This window comes from Nelusetta ayraudi, unplaced genomic scaffold, assembly GCF_046127955.1.
Source record: "Nelusetta ayraudi isolate G7.1 ecotype Tasmania unplaced genomic scaffold, CSIRO-AGI_Nayr_v1 ptg000011l, whole genome shotgun sequence".
Lineage (NCBI taxonomy): Eukaryota > Metazoa > Chordata > Actinopteri > Tetraodontiformes > Monacanthidae > Nelusetta > Nelusetta ayraudi.
In genome coordinates this window covers 14912334-14932479 of record NW_027466061.1, presented here as the reverse complement: position 1 = coordinate 14932479, position 20146 = coordinate 14912334, and the positions used below count along the sequence as shown (strand labels likewise).

At 44.6% G+C, this 20146-nt stretch overlaps 1 protein-coding gene across 3 annotated transcripts in view; it reads left to right on the top strand.

Annotated features, from left to right (window-relative positions):
- The window catches only part of fgf12a (fibroblast growth factor 12a), a 31881-nt gene extending 12673 nt beyond the window's left edge, over positions 1–19208 (top strand). For all 3 annotated transcript variants that reach the window (XM_076021322.1, XM_076021320.1, XM_076021321.1), the window contains 4 exons: positions 59–169; positions 4978–5081; positions 15087–15285; positions 16111–19208. In XM_076021322.1, the coding sequence (XP_075877437.1) occupies positions 59–169; positions 4978–5081; positions 15087–15285; positions 16111–16226 (530 nt within the window). In that variant the 3' untranslated portion in view covers positions 16227–19208. The remainder of the gene's footprint in view (positions 1–58; positions 170–4977; positions 5082–15086; positions 15286–16110) is intronic.
- Positions 19209–20146: the final 938 nt, after the last annotated feature.

Sequence of the window (20146 nt, the reverse complement as noted above, 5' to 3'; positions counted from 1 at the left end):
TGTATGTCTGTGTGTGTGTGGGTTTGCGTGCATGTACGTGTGCATGTGTGTGTTTCAGAGCCGCAGCTGAAAGGCATCGTGACACGACTGTTCAGCCAGCAGGGCTTCTACCTGCAGATGCAGCCGGATGGAACCATCGACGGCAGCAAGGACGAGAACAGTGACAACAGTGAGTGGAGCACTATGGAAGACACGGCTTCCAGCATTAAACATTTAATGGCCATGAGTCACTTGGTTATATAATGTATTTTTCATATGCCGTGCCTAATCATTTTAAATCCTTATGTAACTTCATTTCGACCTGTGATGCTCAAAATATAAGCATAACATACCATGATGGAATTGAATTATTACTACGCATTCTAAATTTTTGAGAGGAGCGATTCACCAAATTTCACACGACAGAATGCCCTATTTTCTGTCCCAGGTTATGCAATAGCTTGCGTGAGGTATAACTGTAACAATAACTGTGCTAAAAAAACCCTCAGATGGCTTATAAAACGTGCTCACGGTGTTCACAGAAAAATAAGCCCTTTCATGGTTAGTAGTTGGAATATTTATGAGTAAGAACTTTGAGTCAAATATGTACATCTTGCAAGTGAAATGAACTGCAACATCCCCACTTCATGCTGTGACACATTTTGCCCATGGAGGTGATTTTTTTCTGTTTAAACCGATGCAGCTTGGAGGCATTAATTACTTCCAGTGAAACAACTGTAGTCCTACCGCTTCATACCCTGTAATATTTCACTATCCATTGACTTTCGATAGTGGACTAGCATTGGATAAATAGTCTCCAGGGAATACATTCTTTCCACTCTTCAAATAAAAAAAAGGGGGGACACAGTCTCTGGACATTCTCTCGCATTAAACCTTAACTGTTTCCCATTGGAATAGAAAAAAAAAAAATGAGGGAGGGATATATGTCAGTGCGGCTCGGTGGCCAAAGTGATTATGACGACACTACCAGTCTGGAGTGGAGCCAGTCGGGAAACCAATCAGGACCTTTTTGTCTATAAAACATCAGGCCTGTCTTGAGATAGGCTGAAGTCAAAGTCACTTGGCCGTGTCCAGGAAAAGTGCAGCATCCTTCCTGGATGTCAAGTCTGAGCAAACCCACGCAGTGTTTTCAAGATGCAAAAGATAGGATTACTGCGCCAGAGGGAGAAAATGTAAAAGCAAAAAACATCCGGATCCCGCATTTCACTGGTTTCAGGCTTTTAGATTGATGGGGTTTTTGTTGTATGGAGGGTTTTCCCCACCTCTAGGTAATCCTCTTGTTAAAGCAGTCCCACTGGCCCCTGGATGGAGGAACGCAGTGAATAATTCAGCCACAGGAAACTAAAAATACCAGCCTCTCCGTTTGTGCCCAATGAATAATTCTCTATATGAGATGCCTCGAGCTTAAAGACGGTTGGGAAGAAGACAGAGAGGGGAGCAGGAGGTGCGGCCGCTGGAGTTGGCGGTGGGCAGAAAAATACAGCGGAGGAGTGTACAGTATATGGGGGGATACAAATGGACGCTGGCCATTTGGTATTCAGGTCTTGCACTGAACTATCGATTGGGTGGCTGGATTATTAGAATAATAGATTACCCCCACCCTTAAACCACACCACCCTCTGACCTGCAGCATGCTCAGCAGCTTCAGACAGAAAAGTGTAATTAATTTAAAGGGGTGGTGGGTGGGGTGGTATCCGAAGGAGTGGAGTGGAACTACTTGATTTATCCTTTTCATAAGGCAATATTAAATCAGTTCTTTCACCAAAATCTGTTTCTCTTTTTGGGAATTTGCCCTTTTCCCCTTTAGAAATGTTTAATTTATACATTTACAATCAATTACTATGCTGTTACAGTTTGTCATACAGCATGTCACTTCATGCACAAAAGGCATTCCAACACTGGCAGCAGGTTGGTGTCAGCAAAGTCATGCACACAGTTAGACCATGGATGTACTTTATCATAAGAACTGGATACTGGACTGGCAGTGGTGTGAGCAACTTTGTTGAAATGAATGGGCCGCCATCTTGGACTCTGGGGGCTTGAGTTAGACCCACATACAAGTGACTTCCTGGGAATGGTTTTCTCCCACACAAATGCTTCTCCCCCTAAAAAAACAGAAGCTCAGTCAAATGACAATAAATTCCAAGATATTCCTCTTTGTGCCAAAGATTCTGTTCTTATTGGCCAGTTTTTCAGGGGTAACTTGACCTCATGCCTGACAAGCAAACAAACAAACAATTGTTAAAAAAGACACTTTCGTTAATTAATTCCAATGTTCAATTGCTCTTCCTCAAGAGTCATTCATTTCATTCTTGTCACCTGATTGCACGCCGTAAGCACCCAAAGGTGCTGGCGCTCTTGACAGATATTAACCGCTGTGAGACACCTGTGGCAGCGGATGTTGAAACTTCATCAGCTGTCCACCAGCTGATGGATGGTATGAAGGTGGGCCTTTTCATTAGTAGAAGATCAAGTCGCCAATCTAAAGTCCATTATCAACTCCCATATGCAGTGTTCAGTCGTGTGCAGTGCCACAAAAACCCGATCAAATGATTAACCACGGTGTATACCGAAGCAGCTCTTCCACCTGCCGCGTCTCTGTGCTCGGAGATTTGTCCTTGGCACTTGTCGTTGAGCTCAGACTTTTCCCCAACGCCTTTTCTGCAGGATTTATATCCTCCCTCGCTTCTGCATCAACCCCCGCCCCCTCCCGAAATGCACTCCCTTCAGCCTACCTGCAGGATTTGCTTGTACCAGATTACTGCCCCGCTGGAAGGCTTGCCATTTCAAGGATTTTGGTTTATTGGGTTGTTTGAACGTTTTTTTCTTGGCCCCCTTTGACGGTAGATCCCTGGAAATCTCTTAGCTTTGTCCCTGCTGCAGCTCAGCCACTCTCATTGCGAGGTGAGACACAAAAATTGAGGTTATTAAGGGAATTTTTCTCATAATGGTCATTGGGTCCCCTAACGTCGCTACAGCTGTAACGGTGAAATCCGTCAACTGAGAAGCAGTGAAAGTTAAAAAAAAAAGATTTAAATGATTGGAGGATGACAGCTCGTGTCAGTCAAGCAACATTTTGGCAGGCAAAAGGAGTGAGGGGTGACAGAATGTAATTAGAGCAAAGTAGAATCAACATAGCATCCCTCTTGTACTTTTCAAGGCAAGCCATTATGGATAGACGGTGTGAGAGTGCTGTCGCAAGGGGCCGTCGAGGAAGCTGCAAGACGTGGCGACGCTCCGGGGCTTTAGTGATGTGTGACAGAACTGTGGGCGCTGCCCGAGACGGACGGCGCCAGCCATCTCTGCGACAAAGGCGGCAGCCGCGGAAAAAAGGCAAACAGACGGATGGAGGCGAGGAACAGACAGGGAGGTTGGAGGAGGCGGAAAAGGAGATCAAAATTCAAGGTGCTAATGGACTCTGCATTCTGCCTCCACGCCGGCAAACACTGGACACTCAAGGGTAAATGTGACTGGCAGTGTGTATTACCTGCATAAGTGGGCCGAGGGCAGAGGTAAACCATCGCTAGGCGAAAGCGGCACGTCGATATTTATCGAGTGAAATTGAATCCGCTCGGAGGACGGACCCACGTTGGCACGTCGCCACTCGTCCCTGCCAGCGTTATCGGACGGTCCCCGTCGTCGCCACTTGCACAGCGGCCTTCCAGACACCGCGGGGAGAGCCTGCAGTGCTTAGAGCCTTCCGCACAGCCAGAACTGCTGAAGAGTCAAGATTCAGTCCTCTGATTCGGCAGAGTGCACGGAAGGAACGGATAGATGGAGGCACTCGGATCAACACCTGTTGTTTACAGAATTTAAAATCTGTCTCAGGTAGTCAGACAAACATCTGTCAGGAAAAGCGAGTTGCTTCTGGCTTCCTAATTCTTGTAATTTAGTTCATTTTTTTGAAAGAAAATCTTGGTTTGGGGTATCCTCATGAAAAAAAAAAACTGCAACCCACAAGATGTTTCCTTTTAAGATAGCGTAACGCCGCCTGATCTCCATAGAGTCACTGGCGATTAAGGACTGTAAGAAGCTGATGGATGAAGTCCAAGTGTAAAAGCGCTATTTCTTGCCAACAGTTTTAGATAGTTTATGTCTGCGCTCCTCTATCAGTGCCCATGTCAATTCTTTGGCCGCGTAACCGGATCAATTGAGAGAAGGTGATGTCACAAATGTCCACACGCCAATAAGCACTCTGTAATAATTAAATGAAAATGTGATGAGAGCCACCGCCTTGTTTAATCACTAAATCTGATCGACCGGCCAAATCTGATTGGACGGCACGTCTCCTTAAAAAAAAAAAATCCTGACCGAAAGGAAAAATTACCTGCGAATTTCCTCTCATGCTCCATGCTGCTTGTAAATATTTAATACTTTTTAATAAAAAAAAAAAGAAATTCTACAGGCACTGCATGCATTGTTTTCTTTGTTGCGAAGATAATGAAAAACAGTTTGGAAAAAATCCATGGTCTGAGAATAAAGAATCAAATGATGAGCAGCCAGAGTGAGAAACGGTTTCTTTTCTAAAATTTTCTTACAGTTTTTTTTACACATCTACTTCCTCTGAGCAGCACGGCACCACGTCATTTCTCGCTACAGAGATACCATGATGCTATACAGCTATAAAACTGTGCAGTTAATTTCAAGGGTTGCAATATCACCACTTGCGCTAACAAGGAGTCATCAGATTAGCTGCGTTTGTCACTCTCTTGACTCTTGTGATGTTGTTCTAAATTCAAGTTTTGGTATCTGACACCTCAGAGCCTCAGATCTCTGATGCTTGGGCCGTCGCATTGACATGCATCGGTGTTCCTGGCGTCCTGCGCAGCTCACCTTACCGCTGACAGACAGCCGAGCAGCAGAGATCAGACAGCTGCCGTGTCTACAAGGGTTAAACGAAAACTCGATTGTCCCATTCTGTCCTCAATCTGACGCCTATTTTCTCTGTCTCCCCTCCCCCACCCTGCCCCAATGCAGCCCTGTTTAATCTTATTCCTGTGGGTCTGAGAGTGGTGGCCATCCAGGGAGTCAAGAGTGGCTTCTACATTGCCATGAATGGCGAGGGCATGCTCTACAGCTCGGTAAGACTCAAGACCTTGTGCGTGGCAATTTGGCGTGTAGGCTTTCTTTTTAAATTGATTGATTCATTTATTTTTTGGTTAATTTACATGTGTTGGGTTTTTGTTCGGGTTGCTGTCTCCTAATATCCCAATGCAGCAAAGACTCAGCCCCTCCAAAGCCCTTTCATCTCGGCTCCATTCAAGAGCTCCTCAGATGTGCCTTTGTGCTGCTGTGCAACACTTATTCCCCACTTTTGTTGTTGACGGAGCTCCGAGCATGTTTTACATTCAGTTTAACATCAAGTTCAGTACTTATTTTTCAATAAGGGCTATTCAAGGGCTCATAATGCAGCATCTGCAAACACAATTACCAGTATTGCTGTCTTTTAATGCCATTAAAACCTGCCACTGTATGAGGATACTGATTGCCTACGGCGTCACGTTTTTCCGTTATTTTTGACACGTGATTTTAATCGGGCCGCGGTGCATTAAATGCAACGCACGTGCTTTGAAAATAGCTATGTTTTCGCTCTGCGTTGAAGGGAATCTCCAAGACCAAAGTGCGAGAGTAAATATTGCCATGGCAGCTTCTTTATTTGTGGCGCAGGATATGATATGTGGGTTACAGCTGCACAGCCGGGGGTGGACGCAGTCAAAGGTGTCGGCTGGAGGGGAACATCAAGCCGTAATGAGATTTTGAATTGGGGATGAATACGCGCTACTGGAGCCTGTTTGTGAGAATGAGTTGCAGTGGGAGCTAGTGTGTGTGTGTGTGTGTGTGTTAAGAAAATGGGGTGGGGGCAATGCTGTAAAGACAGGAAGATGTCCCTAGTTGGCTTGGTTATGTAACTTCCAGTCTCCCGATTCCCGATCCAGTTGGATGTGGTGTTGCAGGAGAAGGAGAAGGAGGAGGGGGAGGAGGACGAGGAAGAGGAGGAGAGGCTGCAAACCGCTGCTGAACCAGGGAATGTGTGACCGTGGCGTCAGAGCAAATAACTACAGAAAAAAATTGCAAACTATCCATTTCAACTGCTTCCTTTATGAAACGGTCCTAAAATCTTTGAGGCGAGGGTGTCTCACAGTACGGGAGCAAGGCTTCACTGGTGGGTTGGACATGACGGTGCTCTGAAACCAGCTGATGAAATCTGATAAATAGTCCAGATGCTGCATTTTTCCCCCCGAGCTGCATCTCCTTGCCGTTGTCTCAGACCGACAAACGTCCTCGCTAAGCGGGCGCAGGGCAGCAGCTCTCTGCCTCGGCAGGTGCGCGAGCGCCCACAAGTGTGGAGAAGGACGGCGGGCAAAGGCGCTGGGTGTTTATGACTCAGACGGGTAGACGTTCATTCAAAACTATACGGCTGAACAAGCGGCCCTTTCGCAGACAGCGAGGCTCATAATTACCCTCTGCTCACCTATCTGCCTCTAATTAAAGTTTAATCGTGTTCAGACGGCAGTCTTTTAATTTATCAAATTGACTCGGAGTTGGGGGATGCTGAAAACACCCCCAGACGTCCAAACAAACATGCAAAAAACGTGCCTCAGTCATAAACACACGCGCCTGATGAATCCATCAATTTGTGGCATAGAATACGATTATTACTAATGACAAGTAATTTAGCACATCATTGTCATGGTGCAGCACACAGCCCCTGACCAACATGACTTCCTGTGTCATTTTAATCACTACTTTTTTTTATTGCCCCTTTACCATTTTATGACTGGGAGGGGTGAGGGGGAGAGGGAAGGGGGGGACATTTATTGGTGAAACCTTTACCGTTTTAATCACAGCCACGGAGTCTTCCGTCGTACATTGGGGGTCCGGTTACTTACAGGACATTAGCATGCGTTGCTAAGCAGAATGCGGGAGGTCGGCGGGATCACGGCGAGCCTTGTAAGCCTCGGAGAGCCACACAGTGCCGGCGGAAGGGGTCGAATTAACATGCGAGCCGCTCGGTGGAGGCGCATATAGTCTTCCTCCCTAATTTCCATTATTTATCAGCTTAGCTCACCAGTGCAGTTTGTGTTTTTGCGCCAGGCAGGCTTGGAGACAGCTGCGCAGGGAGGCATTTGTATTCTTTGCTCGGGCTTTAATAGAAGGTCCCGCTGTGCAACAGCCGCAGCTGTAAAGTAAACCCTCATTCCAAATTTCTCACTTTCACTCACATTTACTCCTGTCATCATTTCCCCAGGTCATTTGCCCCCTTTTCCCTCTCTTTTTCTTCCCCGACTGTCTTTCATCTCTCCGTCACATGCTTTTTTTTCTTCTTTTTTTTTGCTGATGTGACCCATAAAATATCCGACTGCTGGTCTTGTTGTCTTGTTTAGTCTTTTTTAACGTATTGGACCTTGAGATGCATGGCTCGCTGCCTCGCTCCCCTCCTGGGAGATAATTACCAAGGGGTGTCTTCCAACCTTCTTGCGCACGCTTGCTCGCTCCTCCATTTTCTCTTTTTCTCTTGCTTTTTCCCCAGCTTGCTGTGTCTTTGTACCGGTCATGTGCAGTGAGGGAGATGTGACAAGCTGCGTCTTTGCATATGTTTCAGATGTCTCAGTATGTGCGTCATGCCGCAACTTTGAGAATCCAACCCCCCCTTTCTGTTGTGGTTCTTTCACATAGGTGTCAAGTTTTTTCTCTCCACTGGTCAGTTGAATGCAGCTGTTGATTAATGCAGGCATGGCTGAGATGGCTGATAATGCTTGTGGAGTGTTTAGCAATGAAGTGCGTGGGGGCTGAGCATCGACAATGAAGAGCTCCCTTCTATTATTTATAACACTCAATATGACCTAGTTTACGGCAACAGCAGCAACCGCTGTCTGCTGTTCTCTATCTATCTATCTATCTATCTATCTATCTGAGTTTATTGCTTTTGTGACAGAAATAATCATTTGTTGAAGTCAGTAAATTCTTCACTGACATCACAAAGGGACATTAGAGAGTATTGTTTAGTTTGGAAGGTTTCAATTATGTCTGTATTAAAAAAAGAAAGATTAAAAGTAAGTTGTTGGGAGCATTAGAAAACGTCTGTTTGGAATGTGGGCGTAAAACAAGGCATCGAAAACTAGGATTAAAGGCTCAACATGTAACATTCAAAGGGATGTATCGGCACAAAATAGACAAACAAATGGCATAGTTTTAAGTTACATAAGAATTTAAAATAAACATCTGTTGTGGTTGCATATGCTTAGAAGAAACATTTATACGACTTAAAGAGCAGGTCCACTTTTAATGCAGCAGCAACGTTGTTGCACCATGTTTCTTTAGTAGAATCTTCTCAGCGAAGGTGTGATGTGACACTGATATCACAGCTTGTTCAAGACGGATGTAAAATCACTGGGCCTTTAAAGAAAAGAAAACCCAAATCTAAATGGAATGCTTGGTATTGCATTTGAGAAGCTACGACCAGCCCACAGCTAGGTATTTCACCGTATAGTTTTTTTTTGTCAGCAACCAATCTATTTGTTGCTGATTAAATTCCACACATGCACTAGGGAGACAAATTGTTCTCTGGAGGTTTTAAAAATACCCCGATAAAGTAAAGCCTGGAAAACAACAGAATGACAAGGAGGTAAAGTGCTCTGCTTGGACAGGACAACCCAAGCCATCAAAGCCTCTGTCAGGTTTTCATTTAACAATTTACCTTCCCTGTGCTCCGAGAGGCATTAGAGTATTAACAGAAAACTGATAAGACATATAGAGGAAAACAACACATTGACGGTGGAAATTGGGAATGAATAGATTAGAGTCTTTTCAAGGTTAAGCACTGTCTAGACAATCACTGACATCAGTCTCTGGCAGGACAATGCTGCACATGGCACAGCCTGGGAATGTCACCAAGAACCAGTGCCACTGACACACCGCTGGCCTGGCCCATGTTTCCATGGAGGTCTCCCCTTTTACTGTTATTCTGTATCAGAAAAGTCACACAATGGCAGCTGCTGGCAGCGGCGAGCTCCTTTTCACGGGGAGATCAGCCTCTCCCCGCACCCACCCGTCTCCGACGAGCCAGTATCTGATTTGGATTCAGAATGCATCCAACCCAGTTTTGTCGGCAACCCACTTTCATACTCATTACATCTCACTTTTCTTACTTTGTGTTTTCACTTTGCATTCCAGGCAGAGGACCTGCCGCCGCCGCTGCTACCGCTGTCTTGCCCGTTTTCCTTTCTCACAATCACGTGTCACGTCGCCGGAATCTGTTTACGTATGCAGAGACGAGGACCATTTGCTTGGCTGCCCTTGGTGCATGCAGTGGCGCTTTCTTCTGGCTTCTACAAACACAAAAACATGTCAACAGTTTCTCATGGTGTGAAATGTTGAGTTATCCCACCACTGTTTATTATAGTCCTGTTTCCAATTACATGGCCTTATTTTTAATTCTTAAGTTTTCGGCTTTAATCAGTGTATTGCAATGTCCATTTTGTCACTGGTGCCACTCACTGGTCGAGTAGTAGACTCCCTGAAGCTATGAAGTCCTGGTCCTGGTCTAATGTCTGGATAAATGAAAAACGGTTGTGTCAGGAGGGAATCCAAGATAAAAAATGAAGGGCCAGATCCACAAAGCGATTGCGCGGCTTTTGCGGCAGAAAATCCGTGTAAACGGCGCCAAAAACGGTGATTCCGAGCCACAGAGGGGACGCAAACGTGAAAATCGGCGGGAAATGCGCCGAGGCGCAGGTAGCGGCAGGGCTGCACCAGATTCATTTGAATGTATTTAAATGAGTCATTACGCGCAAAAGGACACGCCCCCTTCTATGCAAATATGCCTCATTCAAACAGTGGCAGATCCAGAAAGAGTTTGCACTCGTGTCCGCACGCAGTTTGACAGACGCAAACACCGCCACTCAAAACCAGGCGCAGCTTCTGTCTGTCAAAGTGTTTCTGGCTTCTGAGTGAAACTTTGCTCTCTGAAAAGCCTGGAATATATATATGGCTCCCCAAATCTGATATATAGATCGGCATAGACTACAGTATACATGCCAATATTTTAGATCGGCTATGAAAAATACAAATGGTACTCAGGTGTTGGTGACTAACGCGTCTTGCGTCTTGACTTTCTTTCCATTATGGCAGCAGTCTTGGTAGACGGAGGAGGCATCGTAATGCCAGGCGCTCACAGGAGCGTCTTTATCGTAGCAGAGTTTCGCTGTTTGACCTCCGAGAACGGGACATTTTAAAGAGATACAGGTTGCCGGGACACACAATTCTTGCCTTGGTGGAGACAAACTGCCACAAACTGCGCAAAAGCTCTCAGGTTGCCAGACCGCAACATTCGCACCTATTTCAGGTGCCGCATTTGCGGGCGTGTTTGCGCCTGCATGTCATTAGATCAAAAACCTTTTGGATACCCGCAACTGTGGCGCAGATTGCAGCCGCAATCTCGCCGTAAAACGTGCCGCATTTTACCGCTGCGCACCCTTCTTTGAGGATCTGCCCCTAAGTATGCAAACAAAAGCTATATGATCTGGAGTACCGATCCCCAAAAGGAACAGCAGAACAGAAAAGAAGGCCATTGGGACATCAAATGCACACCTGTTCTTTGAAATAAATCCTTCATTTAGTGGAGGATATGTTGCAAAATTGATTGAATTTGACAAACGTGGGCTGACGCTGCTGATATAAAAATGTATTTCCTTACATTTACATGGGAGTGTCGTTGGTATACCTCTGTGTTTATTTTTTGCCCTTATATCCCCTGCTGAGAGCCCAAATGGTGGAAGGTGACTATTCTCACGTGCCCGGTTTCACTAACAAGTCCCCGTCTTTCTCCTTCAAATCACCACAGAATATAAATAGGCCTCACTGCAGTCAGTTTACCACTCGACTGAAATGTGGCACATCACCCCCCATGTTTTGCGCGCTCACACCCTTGGCAGATTATGTATTCTTGGTGGGAAAAGTGATGTGGCAGACCTGTTGGCACGCATTTTAATGGATCACTGCATGTGTGTCGCATTGAAATGGCTCGTTTCATTGTCCGTACGGCCAAATTTATGTATGTTTTTTCTCTTCTTTGTGCCTCCATGCATCGGTTAAGGAGAGCTCATTAATCAGAAGAAGCCTGACCCCCGTCGCCTAATCTCATATTTCTACTCAGTCATTCACAAACAAGGCACTCCATCAAAGACTTCAAAGTCACTTACATTCAACCCCTATCATTCCCCAGCCATCAAGGGAGAGGTCGAGGGAGCAGCCGCTTTCTAAACCGCTCCAATTCTTTTCATAGACATTAACAGAGTGCCGTCCTTGTCCACATTTGGAGGGGATTCTACTGCAGATAAGCAAAAGCAACCTGAATGGATAGGAGGGATTGGGCAGTTCAGGACACAGTGGAGGGTAATTCCCTCAAAATTGAATTTTGGCCCACCGCTTTGTTGATACAGGTTCTGCTGAGATTTTATAATGCAGATAATCATTCTGGAGATTCATAGACAATAAAACCCAATGCATACCTGTAGTAGCCAAGGACTCTAATGGTCTTTGTAATGTATCTTTGGCGTTTGTGTGATGTCATCTCGGCATCTGGAAGAAGTGTTAGTCAGAATTGACTTGAAATGGGGACACCGCACCATGGTTTTGGCCAAAAAATGAACCCACAGTGAGCACTATTCCTATTATAAGTTTCTCATTTTTCAAGCAGTTCTTGAAAAAAGCTTTACACAAGCAGTGGCTCTCCATTGATCCTGAATGTACCATGTACACATCAACTTCTGGGAGCAAGTAAGCAAAGGCAGCCGTGTTGCGTTTTCGCTAATCTTGTGCATGCAATAAGCACCTGGCTCTTGGCTTGGCCATGTGCCAACGTTTGGAGGCGAAAAGGAGTGCCACATTTACCAAACAGTATTGATTCATGGTATGTCTCAATCTCGAGACATGGTATGTCTCCAATCTGTTGTTTGTTAGGTTAAGTCCGTGGCATCAATTGGGTGGAATTCTGCCGGTTGGTCAAATCCCACAACGTTGACATGAATGACAAAATGTCCCCAGCACCAACTTTCACAAAGTTCAAAGCAGTAAATGGGCGAAATGTTAATTTTAGCAGAACTATCTCTTTTAAGTGCAAACACATCTATTTGGGCAGATATGAATGAGGATCTGTTCCTTCTGACGGACACCCCAATCCCCCAGACCACACTACTACACACACACACTACCCCGACAGAGAAGGAGAGAGAGATGTCTGCAGTTTGACAGAGTCTGCACACGTCCGTCGCCAGCTCTCCACAGGGCTCGCCCTCCCTCCTGCCGAAGCAGTGAGACGTTTTCACACCGCTGACCATGTGACCTCACCTTGTCCGAGTCCTTTACACAGCTTGCCGTGTGCCGACGTGACTGAAAAAGGGGGCCACAAGCACTGAGGCTAATTTCAGTGAAGTGTGGTGAGCCGAGTCAGTGCAGACACACACACTGAGTTTGAACAACAATGAATTCAGTCCAGTTTGGAAGGTAAAAGCTGCAGTGATCGATATTCTCACGCGTACAGCCGACCAAATTGTGATGTGTAATGTGAAAGGTGTTGCTTGAGCTGATCCCCCGGGAATAAATGAACCGGTCCTGCACTTCCCCCTCCCCACCAGCTTTCCTGGTGTTTTTGGTATGGTGAGACTTATTGCTTTGGTTCTATCGACTGCTACTGCTTTGATTCACTTTCACTAGCTGTTTTTTCCCACTCTGCAGTAACAGGGACATCTGTTTCCAAATGCTTTAAATGTTTATTGCTGTGACTGCATACTACCTTTCCAGCTCCACACTGCACACTGATAAACTGAAACTAAAACTAAAGAGACAGATCATTGTTGTGGAGGTGGTAATAAGCAAACAAGGCCAGGAGGAGTGTGAGTGTTGCTAGTTTTACTCACCTCGAGATACAACTCTTAATGAAAATAGATGTTGTCCTCTGACTGTCATGAACTCCAACAGGAGGGTGTGAAACGTCAGTGCTTTGTTTACCACACCACAAAGAGCAGTCCCGCAAAAACATTTTAACGTCCATTTTACTGACATTAGCAAAACACGTATTTGTTTTCACGTCACTCATTATATGCTGTGTAAATGAGGTTGGTTTGCTTTTCGATAAATATTCCTCTCTGCCACTTCTGACCCACAGAGCAGCACAGTGGTGGATAAATGGATAAAAAAAAAGCCACAGATCACGTTAATCTGTTTTCTAAAGAATAATGGCAATAGCAGTGTTCCCAACATTGCACAGTTTTTAATCGTTCCTGCATATTACACTAGCTACCCGGTTTGTGATCCACCACTTCTTCATTTTCCTATACTTTTTAAATGGTGAATAGCAAACAGCGAAACAGCAGTGACAACATTTCATCATATACGCACCACGACATCAATGTTAACCTGAATAAAATGCGCACAAGGAGTACAATAGCCGGCTAGCCTGCAACTACCACCACTGCCCTGCTCTCGCCTCTCACTTTTGCTACATGTCCAATTGGGGTCTGAGATTTCCTTGAGTCTTTAAAGTAGTCATTTTTTCACCCTCAATATTTTGACCTTTTTTTTTTCTATTCTCAAATCATGACCATATTATTGCTATCATCCCAGCAAGAATGCATTTTGTGCACTTCTGCACCTCATCACCCTGAACCACAGGAAGTAAGGAAGGAAGCAGGAAAAAAAAAAAGTTTTTTTTTTTTTTTTTAGCTCTGTGGAAAGGGGAAACTCACTCACTGCTTATAATCAATAATTAATTAATAATAAACCTTTCCTTCATAAATTATATATCAGTTTCTATAGTGTGTACAGTCTTAACTATGGACATTACATTATCCTCAGTGTCCTGCAGGTTTTTAAACACACACACACACACACACACATGCACGCACGCACGCACGCACGCACGCACACACACACACACACACACACACACACACACACACACACACACACAGTCACCTCCAGCGGGAAGTAGAATTGGGTTGTCACTCAAATGGGCAACCTTAAAAGGGCACAGAACCCTGCTGGAGGTAATAATGAATGAAATATAGGCCTAGCATACACACGCACACATCCGCCCGCCCACCCTATATTGCAACACAAAGTCAGGCTGAGCTGAGACGATGTAACATCCAGCATGCCAGCTGTTCCACCCGAATCTATTTTTGACACACCTGACTTCCCTGCCCTTCAGAGTGAGGGCTGGTAGTTTTTAATTTAGGCCTGGTGCGGTTGGGAAGCTTTGGGACGAGGAGGAGAGTGCTCGAGGAGAGGTTGGCGATGATGAGGATTTGGTGTCCAGCTTGTCAGCACATATTTATCACCTCGCCTCCTTGACTGAATTGAATTTTGGTTCCTCAACTTTCAGCGGGACGCGTTTGTGTCCCTATTTAAATTTCAATGCCACCATCATTCTCTCAAAACTCTTTTGTAATGGACAACACCGGCGAAACTATTCACCTCTCCAAATATTCTGCCTGTTCCCAGTTTTCTCACTGTCTCTCACCCTTGGCTTTCTCCTTGGCTTTCTGTTTTGATAATGAAGCCGAGAGATAAAAATCTCGTTGTTCACCATTAACTAGGATTCCAAGGGTGTGTGTGTGTCTGTGTGTGTGTGTGTGTGTGTGTCTGTGTGTGTGTGTGTGTGTGTGTGTGTATGTGTGTGTGAGGGAGAGAGAGAATACAGCTTGCTGACCTTGGCAGTGTACACACCAGTAATGAGCGCCAACATTGACTTGGCGAAATGCACAAGGCCACATTAAAACCATCTGTCTGTTGATTCCTTATGTGCTGCATACACGCTCACTTAAAGGGTCTACTGTCCCACATGCAGTGACATCTACTGGTGGGAGTCTAAACTACAAGCACCCTAACACCACCATTCTTCGCCAACCCTATTCCACAACCCACATCAGCTAGGGCTCTTATTAAATTCTCAAAGTATGTGATCATATGTGTTATCGATCCCATTATGTCTAATTTCTGCTAACTCCGCCTTCTCAACACTGTATTTTTATGCAACTTTCATTTTCACATTCTTGAACCTTGATTCATTTTTCTTTCTCCTACAGGAGATGTTCACACCTGAGTGCAAGTTCAAGGAGTCCGTCTTTGAGAACTACTATGTGATCTACTCATCCACTGTGTACCGGCAGCAAGAGTCAGGCAGGGCCTGGTTCCTCGGCCTCACAAAGGAGGGACAAGTTATGAAGGGCAACCGAGTCAAGAAGACAAAGCCCTCGTCACACTTCGTGCCCAGGCCCATTGAAGGTATGGGGCAAAAAATGACATCTTTTGAATACTGAGTGTGTCTGTTTTATGGCCGCCCATTTATTGGACTCGGATCGACACTGTTCTGGTTATTAAGGGTTTTAGTGTCAGTCGTCGTTATGGTCCGCTACTTTCTGCCCCTTACGGCGGTTCTTAGAGCTTTGACAGCTTAAAATAGTATTTGATGAATGCAAAGAATCCTTGTTTTCATCAATCACAGATGATAACAGATACTAACAAACCGATTAGAATCAAGCTTCGAGATGAAAACCAGAGGATCTACTTTGTAACCTCGACGCCAAACTACATTTCTCATTTTGGTTTTGTATATAGACTCTAGAAGCTTGAGTCTCTATTCAAAATGTATTTAATTTTTCTGGTATATCTATAACATTTTTCAAATAGGTTATTCAGGGCCCAATTTGTTTAAACCATTTCTATTCTATTCTATTTATACATTTTTTCTTTGAAAAGGTGAAATCAGCTTTGTCAGTAAATACCATTCCCCTTAGTGCTCAATAACCGCAGACACTTTTGCAGAAGCGGTGGGATGTTGGTTTGGATATAAACTACACCCTGAGCTGTGGCAACAAGAATACACTCATTTTTTTAAATGCAATACTCTCTGCACTGGTGCATACTGTCATGAAAAGTTAGCAAACAGCCTCATAAAGAAAGTGCTGACTGAATTCTTCGTCTTATCCCCATCAACTTGGTATAATTGCCCCTCCAGCCTCCCGCCTGACCTTGTCTCTGTCTCCACATCCATCTTTTCAATCTCCCCTCTCCCCCCTCTGCCCCTTCCCTCCCCACCCCACCCTCCAGTCTGTATGTACAGGGAGCCGTCCCTTCATGAGATAGAGGACAAGCACCGCTCCAGGAAGAGCTCAGGGACTCCCACCATGAACGGCGGGAAAGCTGTCAATCAGGACTCCACATAGCAGCCGGACAGGGGCTTCCGCAGGGGGCGTGGCCTCATCCTGACTCAGGGGGAGGGGCCATAGGAAAACTCGTCGCCCCTCAGAAATGTGTACTAACCCGGGTCTCTGATTAAAAAAAAAAACAAAAAAAAAACATAAACGGAAAGAAAAAGAAAAAGGGGGCATTGCGCTGAGGAGGAGCTACTACTGTACACCCAAGACAACATAAAAACAAAACTGAACTCTTGCCTGTGAAAACCTTTTAGATGAATTATTATGAAACCAGAGGATTATATACATATATATATGCATATATATATGTATATGAATATATATGAGAGGAAAAAAACATTTTCAATCAGGACTTGACCAACATTTTATGCAAAAAAGAAGAAAAAGCTGTGATAAACAAAGAAAGGATTGGTCGTCTCTCTTCACACAAATACAAATTACTATTATTTCCAATTTACGCTGTGAAAAACAAGCTTTAATTCATGTTCATTTTGCATTCGTCAGTTTGTGTTTGAAATGTGCCCCTATATGCTTAATCATATGTTTTTTCTTTTTGTGTTAATGTTGGCAAGACTTAACGTTGACACTGACATAACTGATGTGTTGCTGACACAATTGCTTCGGCTTTTTTATTTGGTTTTATTTATTTATTTTTTTTCAAATGTGGGCCAGGGTTCCTCTTCATGATTTGATCTTGATGCACTGTCGCACTACCTGCTGGTGTGAGGATAAGACTGAATGTACCGGACAGTTCTCTGTGCCGGGATGAGTGCTTTTTGGTGAGGTGGGATTATTACTCAGGTGTGTTCTGCAAGTGTGACTAAGGTGTCTACGAGAACTCATAGGGCTGCTTCATATACACTGACGTGAACTTCCCGTGTGGTTCTGCTACAATAGGACAGATCAGAAACAAGCAATATAATAGAGAAACGTCTAGCATGTCTCTATAAAATAGTAATAAGAAGTTGGCAACACCTTCCTGTTGTTTGTGTATGTGTCAGACGCTTGATTAAGAAAGTTGCTCAAGTAGGTCTAAGTCATAGCTGAAGGGAAACTGTTTAGCTAAAGATTAATGTACTCATAATATTTGCCAGAAACTTTGGTGTGAAACATTGAGATATTCACAGAAACATATTTTTTCCAAGATCTAAGAGGAAGACGGCGACTAGCATCAGCACTTTGAGCCATGGCCAAAAAATAAGCTCACTACACACTTGCACCTCAAAACAAACAAAAGACAAAACCTCTGCCTCTGCTCTGCGCCCAACTAGTCCACGATGATAACTCGCACTATGAATATATGACAGCCTACAGGCTTTTGAGCTATTTGTCCAAAATCACTTAATAATCCCTGACAAATGACTTTTGCTATTTCTTTTCCTTTCAAAGCCAGAGCAGGGATTGAGGTGGTCAGGAGTGCACCGTAGAGGGGGTACGAGGGCGTGGTCTTCAGAAGATCTTCTATTTATGTTATGGTAGCATCAGAAATGTCTAAGGACTGGTGGACAGGGTGCCCGAATGCTAACCGACACGTGACTTTTTTGTATTCCTGTAAGGACACAAAGTCGACTCCAGTGCAATAGAGCGTCTTGGTTGCAAAAAAAAAAAAATGGAGGAAAAAAAAGAAATGGAGAACATCCGGACTGAGGTACAGGTTCTAGGAGGTCGTGAGATTGTTCGTCCCACGTTGTAATCACGTGCAATTCCATTCCCCCCCCAGTTCCCTTTTGTTTTGTGACCCATGAAACGAGCCATTCGCTGCATTGTGGACAAAAGCTTCTCCTCTGTGAATCAATATTCCTGACAGGGCTTTACAAACAAGGTGAACTGACCGGTACGCCGTGCACGCCACATCGCTCAGCTCCTCATCCCCTATTAGCTCGTCTAACTCAGGAAGGCCTGCGCTTGATTGGTGAATTGGGCCCCGACTTGCTCGTCGTCCGGCATCCCGTTGCACAAAGCCTGGCCTAGTGGTGTGGTGGAGGGTTTCCCCGGAGGTCAGAACAGGGTTGATACTCGTTTAATCAATAAAAGTGACACAAAGCTGAGCCAAGTTTGGTTTGGAGACTATCTTAAGATGAAGCATGTGTATTGCATGACTGTAAGAGTTGGCTCGGTTGGTGAAGACTGCTTAAAATTCGGGAAGACAATAAAAATCCAATTTTCTTTAATTTTTTAAAATGCAACATTTTGATCAGCCTTTCGAGGAAGGGCTCATGCATCTCTCTTACCCTCAGTTCATGGAAAAATAATCATGCTCTAATTTGGCGTTGTGTACAGTCAATAGCACACAGTGAGTTGCACACAGCAGAACAGGTGTCATCTGTGTGTCATCCAGCGGGTCGTCACCCTGACCTGGTGGTGGATGGGGCCCATGTCCATATAGCTGAGGTGAGCTAATGGTAGATTAGTTCAACTTCCACAGCACCTGCAGCAGCAGAACACGGGTACAGGGCGCTAGATGCTGTACTTACAAAAAAAAAATCTGAATCAAGACCAGCATATATAGGTATGTTGTTTTTTTTCCCTAGTGGTTTATATTGGTACAAAAGAGATACATGGACTTGAAGCAATGCATGAAATTGGATGTACTCGATGTCAACTGTTGGCAGCTGAATGGGAGGATTTTAGGAAAGAATGTGTAAAACAAGGAAGGTATAAATAGCTGAAGACAAGGAAGCAGTAAAGGAGAACAGTGGGAGGTGGGGCGAGGGGTGAGGTGTGTGAAGGGAGGGGCTGATATTGTTTTTGGGGAGGGGAGTCGCTGTTGCAATCTGGGAGAGAGAGAGAGAGCAAAAGGTTTTGGTTTGTACGTGATTATTAAAACTTATTTGTTCTTTTTCTTTGGATGTTTGCAGATGATTTCACTGCATTAGAACACACTCATATATGCATTATGAATTGTGAGATGACAAAAAAAAAATATGCATTGATTATACAATTCAGAATGGAGTTAGTGATTGTTTAAGAATAAAGACTATGTTATCAGAACGTTCCTGGTACGCCGTGATTGATTCCGTGTGCCGTTAGTTGTTACTGTTGTTTGTACTTTATTCTTCTTCGTCGTAACATAAATTAATGTAAGTCTCTGCAACAACAAGAGAGGCAGAGGGATAAGCAAAGCTTAATCCATCATCACAGTTTTTTTTATACCATGTGTGTGTGTGTGTGTGTGTGAGTGTGTGTGTGTGTGTTTCACATTCACGGAATCCAATCCGTTTTCCGCTATCAATTCACCCGAGGTGATTTATCTTCTCACGAGCCCCTAAATCCGATGTGTCATTTTGGGTTGGCGCTTCCTTGCCCTTAATTCTGCTGTTGTCATGGAAACAGACCTCTCCGCGCCGTCTGCGAGGGAGAACGAGGAGGAGTAAGATGGAGGAGGAGAGTGATTAAGACTCCCCTGACTTTCAGGTTTGCGGCTCGTCGTCTTCCCCGCTAACGGCTGTGGAGAGCGAAGACAAGAGTTGGGCCAGGCGTCGCATGTTGTCCCCTAACTGAGGTTCAACAGAGGGACAGAGACTGAAAGAGGTCTGTGGCCCACGGAGACAAAACTGAAAGAGGGGGCTGAGAAGAGAACAGCAAAACAGAAGATTTCAAGTCCTTCCCGTATAACTGCACACTGACGTTGAGTTTCTCTAACGTGACACTTGCTTGTTCTTTCGGGTTATGATGGAGCAAAGAGAAAAAGTCAGGGAATCACTGACTGTCAACAAAAAAATTCTATTGCCTTTCGCAAGACTTCAGAGAGACTTGAACGATGTGGTGGAATGAAAAAAGTTGAACCTGAAACACATTTAGGTCAAAGCAGTTGCACATTTACCTTCTGACTCCAGTGGACAACTAATTGTTCCAAAACTCTATGTTCCCCCCATAATGCAGCATAATTAGCCCTCTGTTTAAGGCAAAAATCACCGGAATCAGCTTCC